The following is a 13,189-nucleotide window of genomic DNA, read 5'->3' as shown; positions in this document are numbered from 1 at the left end:
TTTGAGAGTCATAAAACCTTGTCTCCTTAATAGGCTCCTGTAGTTCAGAATTTTCATTAATGTAAATGGGTCCTCCCCATGTTGCCCTTTATTCTGAGTTACTGAGGCTTCACTTGCTGGTTCTCAGCACCGGGCACTCTGGGAGGACTTGGCGATTAACTGAAGGACTTGCTTCAGCGGGCGGTGTCAGAGCAGAATTAATGTCGCTGCGCACTGTAGGTGTACCCCGCCACCTACAGTGGTGGGGGTAGGGGTTCGTGGAAGAGGTGTTTGCTGTTGCTTGTAACTCACCCCTCCTCCCGCTGGGAGCCTCTCCCTGTATTCCCCCTGCCTCAAGACCTGCTGTGCCCTGCCCCGTCTGTCCATCACCCTCGCCGTCCATGCAGCTCAGGACATGTCCCGTGCACCTGCTCCTCCTGCAGTGCTGCTCCTGCTATTTCTGGGATGGGCTTTTTGCCCTCAGGCTCCTGAGCTATTGTAGGTTCTAGAGGCCTCTGCTGTTCTCAGGCACTCCTCTGCTCAAGAACCTGCTGTGTCTCCCTAGCTCGTGTCCCTCAAGTCTGAATTATTCCACTCCCGTGACACTCTGCTGTTCAACAGGCATCCTCTACCGCCTCCCGCTGGGCACAGTTGGAGCAGCCTCTGTCATGGTACATGCCTGTCTCACGCTAGGGACCGGGGCTGGGCTCAGACCGTGGCGGCTGACTCCCCGTGTGATGCTTAAACGTTCATCTCAATTTTAAACGTTTCTCCCAACAGTTTTTTAATGAAATCCCTGAGTTCTTCTGCTTGGAGAAGGTCCTGGCAAATCATTCCCAACCATAAAATCTCATGATCAGAATGTAGTAGCCCTTTTCCCACCAGCCAGGTAGGTTCATGTCCTTTTTTTTTTTTTTTTTTGAGACAGAGTCTCGCTCTGTCACCCAGGCTGGAGTGCAGTGGCCAGATCTCAGCTCACTACAAGCTCTGCCTCCCAGGTTTACGCCATTGTCCTGCCTCAGCCTCCCAAATAGCTGGGACTACAGGCGCCCGCCATCCCGCCTGGCTAGTTTTTTGTATTTTTAGTAGAGACAGGGTTTCACCGTGTTAGCCAGGCTGGTCTCGATCTCCTGACCTCGTGATCCGCCCGTCTCAGCCTCCCAAAGTGCTGGGATTACAGGCTTGAGCCACCGTGCCCGGCCTTGGTTCATGTCCTTAAAGGCTGCTTTAAATACTTTTCTCTTGGCAGAAATTCAAAGACTTTCACCCCTGAGCAGGGCCACTGTTGGGCCCGAAGTCTCCTCCCTACCGCTCGTTACCCATTTAACAGCTGCTATCAGACACCCCGTGTGCGTTCCTTCTGCAGCTTCTTTTTTTCCCCCCTTCTGAATTCTTTTTTTTTTTTTTTTTGAGACTGAGTCTTGCTCTGTAGCCCGGGCTGGAGTGCAGTGGCCGGATCTCAGCTCACTGCAAGCTCCGCCTCCCGGGTTTACGCCATTCTCCTGCCTCAGCCTCCGGAGTAGCTGGGACTACAGGCGCCCGCCACCTCGCCCGGCTAGTTTTTTTTTTTTTATTTTTAGTAGAGACGGGGTTTCACCGTGTTAGCCAGGATGGTCTCGATCTCCTGACCTCGTGATCCGCCCGTCTCAGCCTTCCAAAGTGCTGGGATTACAGGCTTGAGACACCGCGCCCGGCCTACACCCAATGGTGATTGTTTTGTTTTATTTAGTTATTAATTTTGAGATGGAGTTTTGCTCTTGTCACCCAGGCTGGAGTGTAATGGCGCAATCTTGGCTCACTGCAACCTCCGCCTCCCAGGTTCAAGCGATTCTCCTGCCTGACCCTCTCGAGTAGCTGGGATTACAGGTGCCTGCCACCACGCCCAGCTAATTTTTGTATTTTTAGTGGAGACAGGGTTTCACCATGTTGGCCAGGCTGGTCTCAAACTCCTGACCTCAGGTGATCCACCTGCCTCAGCCTCCCAAAGTGTTGGGATTACAGGCGTGAGCCGCTGCACCTGGCCTATTTTATGTATATATGTATTTATTTATTTATTTTTATTTCCATAGGTTATTGGGAACAGGTGGTGTGGCTACATGAGTAAGTTCTTTGGTACTGATTTGTGAGATTTGGGTGCATCCATCAGTTGAGCAGTATACACTGCACCCAGTGTGTAGTCTTTTACCCCTCACCCCCTTCCTACCCTTTCCCCCAACTCCCCAAAGTCCACTGTGTTTTTCTTATGCCTTTGCATCCTCATAACTTAGCTCCCACTTATGAGAACATAACGATGTTTGGTTTTCCATTCCTGAGTTACTTCACTTAGAATAATAGTCTCCAGTCTCATCCAAGTTGCTATGAACGCCATTCATTCATTCCTTTTTATGGCTGAGTAGTATTCCATCGTATGTATATGTCACAATTTCTTTATCCTCTCGTTGATTGATGGGCATTTGGGCTGGTTCCTCATTTTTGCGTTTGCGAATTTGTGCCGCTATAAACATGCGTGTGCAAGGATCTTTTTTGTATAATGACATATTTTCCTCTGGGTAGATACCCAGTAGTGGGATTGCTGGATCAAATGGTAGTTCTACTTTTAGTTCTTTAGGGAATCTCCACACTGTTTTCCATAGTGGTTGTGTTAGTTTACACTCCCACCAGCAGTGTAGAAGTGTTTCCTGTTCACCACAGCCATGCCAACACCTTATTTTATGATTTTTTGATTATGGCCATTCTTCCTTCTGTAACTTCTTCACATGGTCAGGCTAAAATCAATTTTCTGTGCCCTGGGGATGATGGCAAAGCAGCAGAAATAATGGCCTCACCTTGACTGATTTCTGCCCTCAATTCTAATGGTCAGCCCTCCTCTCTCTCTAACCCCATGTTAAAAGGTAACTTCCAGGAAATGGAAAATCAGAACTCTCACACAGATAATAAAACCAACATGTTAATGATTTTCATTCACCCATAATGAGTGAACCAGGCAGCGGCTACCATTAGTTCAAAAGACGGTGTGCAAAACACACCACAAATAGATCAGGAATATTGGAATAGATACGTAATGAAAGGCAGAAAGTGGAATTGCACAGTGACTTTTTGGTCTCTCTCTTTTTTTTTTTTTTCTTTTATGACAGTGTCACTCTGTCGCCCAGGCTGGAGTGCAGTGGCATGATCTCGGCTCACTGCAACCTCCGCCTCTCGGGTTCAAGCGATTCTCCTGCCTTAGCCTCCCTAGTAGCTGGGATTACGGGTGCCTGCCATCCATGCCTGGCTAGTTTTGTATTTTTATTAGAGATGAAGTTTCCATGTTGGTCAGGCTAGTCTCGAACTCCTGATCTCAGGTGATTCACCTGCCTCAGCCTCCCAAAGTGCTGGAATGACAGGCATGAGCCCCTGCACCTGGTCGGTGTCTGACTTTTTGTTCAACATATTGCAAGACCACTCACGTCGGTATGCGTGTCTGTAGTGGCCTGTTCACATGGCACATAACATCCCGCTGTAGGACGTCCGCCATTTACATCTCCTTTGTCCGCTGTGGAGATTTATGTGGGCGGTTTCCAGTTTGGGTATTTTTTTTTTTTTTTTTTTGAGATGGATTCTTGCTCTGTCACCCAGGCTGGAGTGCAGTGGGGTGATCTCGGCTCACTGCAACCTCTGCCTACCGGGTTCAAGCAATTCTTCTGCCTCAGTCTCCCGAGTAGCTGGGATTACAGGTGTGAGCCATGAGCCACCATGCCTGGCTAATTTTTGTATTTTTAGTAGAGATGGGGTTTCACCATGTTGGCCAAGCTGGTCTCGAACTCCTGGCCTTGTGATCCACCGGCCTCTGCCTCCCAAAGTGCTGGGATTACAGGCGTGAGCCACTGCACCTGGCCATGGAGCTTTTAATAGTGCTGCTCAGAGCACATGTCTTTTGTGGTTTTGGTTTTTTTATTTTTGAGACAGTTTCACTCTGTCACCCAGGCTGGAGCGCAGTGGCGTGATCACTGCAGCCTCCCTTTCCCGGGCTCAGGTAATCCTCCCACCTCAGCCTCCCAAGTAGCTGGGATTACAGGTGCATGCCACCACACCCGGCTAATTTTTGTATTTTTTTTGGTAGATACAGTGTTTCACCACGTTGCCCAGGCTGGTCTCAAAACTCCTGGACTCAAGCAATCTTCCTGCCTCAGCCTCCCAAAATGCTGGGATTACAGGCATGAGCCACCGTGCCCAGTCTATTTATTTTTGAGATGCAGTTTCACTCTTGTTGCCCAAGCTGAAGTGCAATGGCACGATCTCAGCTCACTGCAACCTCTGCCTCCCAGGTTCAAGCGATTCTCCTGTCTCAGCCTCCTGAGTAGCTGAGATTACAGGCGACCGCCACCACACCCAGCTAATTTTTTGTATTTTTAGTAGAAACAGGGATTCCCCATGTTAGCCAGGCTGGTCTTGAACTCCTGACCTCAGGTGATCTGCCCGCCTCAGCCTTCCAAAGTGCTGGGATTACAGGCGTGAGCCACCACACCTGGCCTATTTTATTTATTTAAATTTTATTTTTAGAGACAGGATCTTGCTGTGTTGCCCAGGCTGGAGTGCAGTAACGTGAAATTGGCTCACTGCAGCCCTGACCTCCTGGGCTCAGTTGAACCTCCCACCTCAGCCTCCTGAGTAGTTGGGATTACAGACATGCACCACCACGGGTGGCCTTTTGTTTTTTAATTGCAGTGAAATTCACGTAACATTAAATTAACCACTTTAGGGCCAGGTGTGGTGACTCACACCTATAATCCTAGCACTTTGGGAGGCCGAGGCGGGCAGTTCACTTGAGGTCAGGAGTTCGAGACCAGCCTGGCCAACGTAGTGAAGCCCATCTCTACTAAAAATACAAAAAAATTAGCTGGGCGTGGTGGCATGCACCTGTATGCTTGTAGTCCCAGCTACTTGGGAGGCTGAGACAGGAGAATGGCTTGAACCCAAGAGGCAGAGGTTGCAGTGAGCCGAGATCATGCCACTGTACTCCAGCCTGGGGGACAGAGCGAGACTCTATCTCAAAAGAGAAAAAGTAACTAAAAATAAAAACCACTTTAAAGCACACAATTCAGGGGTGTTGAGTCCACTCACAGTGCTATGTACCCACCGCTGCTAGTTAGTTCCAGAACATTTTCAGCACCCCAGTGGGAAACTCCCATTAAGCAGACACTCCTCTGCCCTCCCTCCCACGATTCCTGGCATCCACCCATCTGCTGTCTGTCTCCATTCATTTGCCTATTCGGGACACTTCATGTAAATGGAATCCTACTGTGTGTGCTTTTTAGTGCCTGCCTGCCTTTCACTGAACAGAGCGGTTTCAGATTCCTCCGTGTTGGGTCATAGGCCAGAACTTCATCCTGTTACGGCTGAGTGATATTCCACCATATGGCTGGACCGCACGTGGCTCATGCATCCATCCACTGGTGGACATTTGGGCCATTGCCACCCTTTGGCTGTTGTGAGCGGTGCTGCTCTGAGCATGTGTGTGCTTGTATTTGCTCAGTCCCTGTCTCCAGCTTTCCTGGGCTTCTCCCTGGGAGTGGAACTGCTGGGTCCTAGATTTGGCTTTCTGGGGAACTGCCACACTGTTTTCCACTGCACACTTTAGCACTGAAACATCAGGAGGTGTCCACCGTGTAGTGATGGGGGGTGTCCACGTGGCTGATATGTAGGGCCACGGGAGTTTCCAGACAGGTGCCTGCAGTGGTCCTGGGCCAGCCCAGCTCCAGCCTGATACACATGTTCCCCTCCCTCCCTCTGGGCCAGGCTGCCCCACTCCATCTTTCTGCTTAATCTTCTCAAGGCCCAGGAGGTTTCACCACGTTGGCCAGGCTGGTATTGAACTCCTGACCTTGCATGAAGCACAAGTCCTCTCTAGGTTCAAGGTTCCATGGTCTGACCCGGCTCTACCCCAGCCACGCTGACCTTGGAGGCCCTCCCCTGCCTGCAGGGCTTTGCCACTCCCTGAGTGCCCCTCCCAACCCCTTCACCGGTCCATCCCTGAGCTGTCCACACACAGGCAGGCGGGCTGTTCATTTCACTGCCACTCAGGACCAGCACCAGCCAGGACCCCCACCCAGGGCTTGTTATTGAAGAGTTCGGCCCCCACCAGCCTCCTGCTCCCCATTCCCTGCAGCCAGAGGGATCCCAGAAGTCCCGTCAGGCAGGGCAGACCACCCCCGACTCAGGACGCCCAGCAGCTCTGTCACACTTGGGGTGAAGGTCCCTGGAGGCCCGCCTCCTGCACTCACCTCCCCTAGGTCTCTCTCCTTCCCCTGCTCATGCCTCTGCTCCACCCTTCCCCACTAGAACGGGCATCCCTGGGGCCAGGGCTGTGCAAGCTTCCAGTGGCTGCCGCAGCAAGTCCCCACCCCGTCAGCGGCACAAATGGCAGAGACCTTAGCTTCCCCGCCTGTCTGAAAGGTGTCTCCTGGGCTGAGGTCAACGCGTTGGCGGCCGGGCGTGCTTCTGGAGGCTCCAGGGAGGCTTTGTTTCCTGCCCTTTGCCGCCCGCCCACTTTCCTGGGCTCTCCCGCCTCCAGCCCAGCCCCGCAGAGCCTCTCCCCATCATTCTCTCTGCCTCCACCTACGGTCATGACTGCTTCCTTGACTCAGCCCTTCATGCCTCATTCTTGTAAGCACCCCCTGCGATTATACTCAGCCTTCGCACCTCCCTCTCTGAGCCTTAGTTGTACCCCCTGAGGTAGGGCACATGGTGGGTGCTCAGCTGAGGTAGGGCGCATAGTGGGTGCTCAGCTGAGGTAGGGCGCATACTGGGTGCTCAGCTGAGGTAGCGTGCGTAGTGTGTGTGCAGCAGAGGTGGGTAACTGTCTTATGAAAGGCATCAGGAGGCTCCCTCACTCCCCTCCTTACTGGAGAACGCACTGACTTCCTTTCATCTTCATTGTCTGCCGCAGAGCTGCAGAGAGACGAGGCGGCGGCTGCTGTGCTGGGTGCAGTGAGGAGGAGGCCCTCGGTGGTGCCCATGGCTGGCCAGGACCCCGCGCTGAGCACGAGTCACCCGTTCTACGACGTGGCCAGACATGGCATTCTGCAGGTGGCAGGTAGGGCCCCAGCTGGGCGGTCCACAGGGCCGTGGGCAGGGCGGCCTTCCTCTCGGCAACTTTGGGACAAAGTGGGCTTGGCAGGGGCTGCCTCACTGCAGCTGGGCAAGATTGAAAACTAATTGGAGCCAGGTGCAGTGGCTCATACCTTTAATCCTAGCACTTTGGGAGGCCAAGGTGAGCAGATTGCTTCAGCCCAGGAATTTGAGACCAGCCTGGTCAACGTAGTGAGACCCCATCTCTTAAAACAAAACAAAACAAAACAAAAATCAGCCGGGCATGGTGTTGCATGCCTGTATTCCCAGCTACTTGTGGGGCTGAGGTGGGAAGATTGCTTCAGCCTGGGAGGTGGAGGTTGCAGTGAGCCAAGATCACACCACTGCACTCCAGCCTGGGTGACAGAGTGAGACCCTGTCTCGGAAAAAAAAAGAGAGAAGTAAAACTAATTGGAAAAGGAGGGCCTCCTAATGTGTTTTGAGAAATAAATTGTACACTTGTCAAAGCATTGCCCAGGTGCTCTGAGAAGCCAACGGGCAGTGTCCTGCTAGTGTTTAAAGAGCAGAGGCTGAAATTTAATGAATTGTTTCATTAATCAAGGGCACTGTTATGTCTCATCCAAAGCAACAAACATCTGCAAAAATGTAGACAACAAACTACTCCATGCCCAGCAGTTGGTTGGAGGAAAACATCTTGCATTGCTTTGTTTTGTTTTGTTTTTTTGAGACAGGGTTTTGCTCTGTTGCCCAGGCTGGAGTACAGTGGTGCGATCCCAGCTCACTGCAACCTCTGCCACTCTGATTCAAGAGATTCTCCTGCCTCAGCCTCCCGAGTAGCTGGGATTACAAGCACCCACCACCACGCTCAGCTAATTTTTGTATTTTTAGTAGAGACGGGCTTTTGCCATGTTGGTCAGGCTGATCTCAAACTCCTGACCTCAGGTGATTCCCCCTACCTTGGCCTCCCAAAGTGCTGGGATTACAGATGTGAGCCACACGCCCGGCCAATGCTTTGTTACTAGGAGCATATATACTTAGGATTGCTATGTCTTCTTGATGTATTGACCTTTTTATGAGACAAGGTCTCCCTTTGTTGCCCAGGCTGTGCAGTGGCACTATCTTGGCTCAATACAGCCTCTATCTCCCTGGGCTCAGGCAGTCCTCCCACCTCAGTTTCCCGAGTAGCTGGGACTGCAGGCACAAGCCACCATGCCTGGCTAATTTTCTTGTTTTTTGTAGAGACAGGATTTTGTCATGTTGCCCAGGCCGGTTTTGAACTCCTGGACTGAAGTAATCGGCCTGTCTTGGCCTCCCAAAGTGCTAGGATTATAGGTATGGTTTTTACCATTATTAAATGGCCTTCTTTATGTCTGGTGATACTGTTTGTGTTAAAGTCTGATTTTTCTGATACTAATATAGCCACGACAGCTATACCAGCTTTCTCATCACTGGTGTTGGTAACGTGTGCCTCTTCCATCCTTTTACTGTTCAATCTGTCTCAGTCTGCACAGAAAGTGCATCTGTTATAGACAGCTTATCACTAAGCATTTTTTAAAAGCTTTAATTGCAAGATGGCCACATAGCAGAAATCACATTGTCAAAGCCTGGGAGGGTCAGCAGAGGAGTTTGCACTTGGTCATGGTGGCTCTAGGGCACATTAAACAGGACGGATGTAATCAGATGTATAATTTAGAAGTCTCTTTGGGGGTGGAGAATGCTGACGGCAGCTATTGGAGTCAGGGAGGCCAGTAAGAGCAAGCATAGAGGTATGAGTTAATGTCGTGGCAGTGGGATGCAGAGGAGGGCATGGATCTGAGAGATGTTTGTAAAAATGTCCAGCTGGTGGCCTAGCTGAAACCAAAAACTGGGGGTGGTGGGGGTTGCTACATGGGATGACGTTTCCAGGGGTTTAAAGGAAGAGTTTAAGAGAAGAGACGGCCAGGCCACCTACAGGCCATGGCTCATGCCTGTAATTCCAGCACTTTGGAAGCCCAAGGTGGGTGGATCCCCTGAGGTCAGGAGTTCAAGACCAGCCTGGCCAACATGGTGAAGCCTCGTCTTTACTAAAAATACAAAAATTAGCTGGGCATGGAGGCATACACCTGTAATCCCAGCTACTTGGGAGACTGAAACAGGAGAATCACGAGATGGGGGTTGCAGTGAGCCGAGATCGCACCATTGCACTCCAGCCTGGATAACAAGAGCAAAACTCTGTCTGAAAAAAAAAAAAGGAGGAGGAGCCCTGGGAAGTAACTTGGCCTTCTTCTTCTTCTTCTTTTTTTTGGAGACAGAGTCTCACTCTGTCTCCCAGGCTGGAATGTAGTGGCGTGATCTTGGCTCACTGCAACCTCTGCCTCCTGGGTTGAAGCCATTCTCTTGCCTCAGCCTCCTGAGTAGCTGGGATTACAGGCACATGCCGCCATGCCCAGCTAATTTTGTTGTATTTTAGTAGAGATGAGGTTTCACTGTGTTGCCTCGTCTCGAACTCCTGAGCTCAGGCAGTCCACCCGCATCGGCCTCCCAAAGTGCTAGGATTACAGGCTTGAGCCACTGCAGCCAGAACGTGGCCTTCTTCTTCAACGTGCCTCCCTCCACCTGCTCTCCTGGTGGGTACCCCGGGAGCTGGGAACCTTCCAGATTATGCATCCTTCTCCCAGCGTAAAGAAAACTAATTGGAACAGGAGGACCTGCCAGGGTTCAGCCTTGGAGGGATGTTGTGGGATTTCAGTGCAGTGTACTGTGGGTCCTTCCGTGTCATTAGGGTGCTGTGGGCTGTGCTGGGGTTGTGTGCTCCTCCCGGGAAGAGTATGAAGTTTTCAGAGTCCACACTTGAGCCAGGGTCTGCAGACTTCCTTGGGAGATGATGGCACAGCGTTTAGATAGTTCTCTTGTGTTGGAGCAGAGTTTTCACTTATTTACAACCCAGCTTCTCTGGGCGCAGTGGCTCATGCCTGTAATCCCAGCACTTTGGGAGGATGAGTCGGGTGGATCACCTGAGGTCAGGAGTTCGAGACCAGCCTGACCAATATGGTGAAACCCTCTCTGTACTAAAAATACACAACATAGCTGGGCGTTATGGTGGGCACCTGTAATCCCAGCTGCTGGGGAGGCTGAGACAGGAGAATGCCTTGAACCCAGGATGCGGAGGTTGCAGTGAGCGAAGATTATATTATTGCACTCCGGCCTGGGTAACAAGAGCAAAACTCCATCTCAACAAACAAAAATACCCCCAGCTTGAGAAATTTGACCATATCAAGAGACCATTTGAGGGCCTCAGCCATCCTGAAAAGATGCCGGCCTTAACCAGCAGTCATCAGGAACAACAAGGGTGGAGGTGCCTGGAAAAGAGCTGAGTGGAAGTCACTCTCCTCTCTGGTGAAATAGTTTATAGTCCAGGCGCCAAAGCAAGAAAAATCTAAACATTCCATTGTAGATGCATTGATGGATACAGACAGAGAAAATTAGAGCAAAACTTCCCATTGCCAGTGGCTTTTTCTTTCTTTTTTCTTTTTCTTTTCTTGTTTGTGTTTTTTTTTTTTTTTTAGACGGACTCTCGCTGTTGCCCCGGCTGGAGTGCAGTGGTGTGATCTCAGCTCACTGCAACCTCCACTTCCCGGGTTCAAGCAATTCTCTGCCTCAGCCTCCTGAGTAGCTGGGATTACAGGCACCTGCCACCATGCCCGGCTAATTTTTGTATTTTTAGTAGATGTGGGGTTTCACCATGTTGGTCAGGCTGGTCTTGAACTCCTGACCTCGCGATCCACCTGCCTCGGCCTCCCAACGTGCTGGGGTTACAGGTGTGAGCCACCGCACCTGGCCTCCAGTGGCTTTTTCAGTTGGGACAACCAGCAGAGAACTCCCTCAGATGGCCGCTCACTGAGGACTGTTCTTGGCAGAACAGAGGCCTCTCCCCTTCCTGGGCCTCACCTTGGCATCAGCTTTGTTCCATCATCCCCTAACTGCAGTTCATGCACCTGAGTTTCCTGTGGGCCCAGGGGGACAGTTCAGGACCAGGAACCCCCTTCCCTCCTGCTCCTCCAGGGCGTGGCATGGACCCCTCCAGGACTTCTTAGGCCGAGGGCTCTCCTGCATTCTTGAGGTGTCACCAGATGTCACTCCCCACCAACGCGTTTCTCAATTTTTCTCTCCCAGGTGCCACTTCTCCTATGACCAACATCTAGAAACCAGCCAGAAACCAAATTTCTGTCAAACAAAATTTTGAATGATCTCTCCCTGCTTGAGTGACTATATACTTGGCCAAATGGAAGCTTTGTAGAATTTTGACACCAACAATAGTGGTTTTTTTGTTTTGTTTTGTTTTATGTTTTTTGAAACGAAGTCTTTGTTGCCCAGGCCGGAGTGCAGTGGCATGATCTTGGCTCACTGCTACCTCCCGTCTCCCAGGTTCAAGTGATTCCCCTGCCTCAGCCTCCTGAGTAGCTGGGATTACAGGTGCCTGCCACCACGCCCGGCTAATTTTTGTATTTTTAGTAGAGATGGGGTTTAATCATGTTGGCCAGGCTGGATTCGAACTCCTGACCTCAGGGGATCCTCCCACCTCGGCCTCCCCAAGTGTTGGGATTATAGGCATGCGCCACCGCACCTGGCCAGAATAGTGTTTTGCAAATAAAGTTGACTTCAGTATTTTAAGAAGTGGTCATCGTGGGGCTGAGCAAGTGTTTTGGGGTCTGAAGCTCTGGTCTGGGACTGAGGCTGGGAGCTCAGAGTGGAGATCCATCAGGTGGTGTGAAGCAGGGTGGGGAATGGAAGGTTCCAGGTCTGAGGACCAGTAGAGGCAGAGGTAGATGCTCAGAGACGTGGAGGGTGGTGAATGGCAGGGGAGAGAGAGAGAAGTCCATGCTGGACCTGACCCTGCAGGACGACACACATCCACCGCCCTCGGTTCGGATCTTCCGGCACATAACCCATTCCGTGGCCAGCTGAGCTTTCCTGCAGCACGCAGGCCTGAAGGGAGGTCAGCTCTCCTTCCACTTTTGCAAAAATGGTTAGCAACTTCAAACAAAAACCATAGCAAACGTGCGACTCCCTCCCGATAGATTGCTGCTGCCTTTATGATGCGTTTTAATCGCCCTCCACTGGGAGAGAATGATGAATCGCCCCGCGCATCCTGTGGGTAACAGCTCTGGGAATCGTTTCTTTATTCATAAACCAGGCTTCTCCCGTTGCACAGACAGTGAGTGATGTGGTGGTGTAACCAGCGAGGGGAGAAACAGGGGTCGTGAATTCATCTGATGCCTTGCAGAATCTGCATTTTATTGATAGTTTTCATTTCCTTCCATATTATATCATATTGAAGTCTGGTTTTGATGTGCTGGCCTGTGTTCCCAGAGAACAGCGAAGGGTATTTACTCATATTGACTGATGGCATCAACACAGATGCAGCATTGACGGCTTAATAAGTGGGAAGGTTGAAAGTTCTGGGGATGCCTCTCAGCTGCTGGGGAGACCGAGGGAGCGAGGAAGGCCGGCCTCAGTGTGGGACGTGCACAGGGCAGAGGAAGCTGCGGAGGCTTGGCTGGGAGTCAGCCTCGGCCAGCTGCCCGTGTCAACCCATCCTGATGCTTACTTGGCCTCTGGGCCTCAGTTTTCTCATCTGTAGAAGAGATGAGACATAGCACTCCTGGAAGCACCCAGCATCCTACCTGGTCCGTAGTAACAGCTCACAATGTACTTACTGTGTTCTGGGGCTGGGCCAAGATTTCCTGCAGGTTATTGGTTTTATCCTTCCTGTAACCCCTCCAAGTCAGTTTCATTAGTATTTCCATATTGCAGATGACCAAAGAGGCACCAGCCCAGCCAGGGACTGGGCAGAGGAAGAGATTCTACTCTGGCAGGCTGGGTACAGCCCTTTGCTTTTTCTCTCTTTTTAAACCTTTTCATTGGCCAGGCACAGTGGCTCACGCCTGTAATCCCAGCACTTTGGGAGGCCGAGGCAGGTGGATCACGAGGTCGGGAGTTTGAGACCAGCCTGGCAAACATGGCAAAACCTCATCTCTACTAAAAATACAAAAAATTAGCCAGGCCTGATGGTGTGCACCTGTAGTCCCAGCTACTGGGGAGCCTGAGGCAGGAGAACTGCTTGAATCCAGGGGGCGGAGGTTGCAGTGAGCTAAATTGGGCC

General features: G+C 51.2%; 1 protein-coding gene across 22 annotated transcripts in view; it reads left to right on the top strand.

The window, feature by feature from the left end:
• LOC102145378 (proline-rich protein 5) overlaps nt 1-13,189 on the top strand; it is a 180,831-nt gene that overhangs the window by 101,372 nt on the left and 66,270 nt on the right. For 19 of the 22 annotated variants that reach the window (XR_012418637.1, XR_012418638.1, XR_010578308.1 and 16 more), the window contains one exon: nt 6,905-7,051. Coding sequence is in view for 16 of the 22 variants with exons in the window: in XM_065522008.2 (XP_065378080.1) it covers nt 6,905-7,051 (147 nt within the window). In the remaining 6 variants the exon portion in view is untranslated. Of the gene's footprint in view, nt 1-6,899; nt 7,052-13,189 lie in introns of those variants that run through there. The other 3 variants (XM_074003568.1, XM_074003571.1, XM_074003567.1) reach the window with 1 other exon arrangement.

The sequence above is a fragment of the Macaca fascicularis genome, chromosome 10 (genome assembly GCF_037993035.2).
Source record: "Macaca fascicularis isolate 582-1 chromosome 10, T2T-MFA8v1.1".
Taxonomy (NCBI): domain Eukaryota; kingdom Metazoa; phylum Chordata; class Mammalia; order Primates; family Cercopithecidae; genus Macaca; species Macaca fascicularis.
This window is presented reverse-complemented; position numbering and strand designations above follow the sequence as displayed.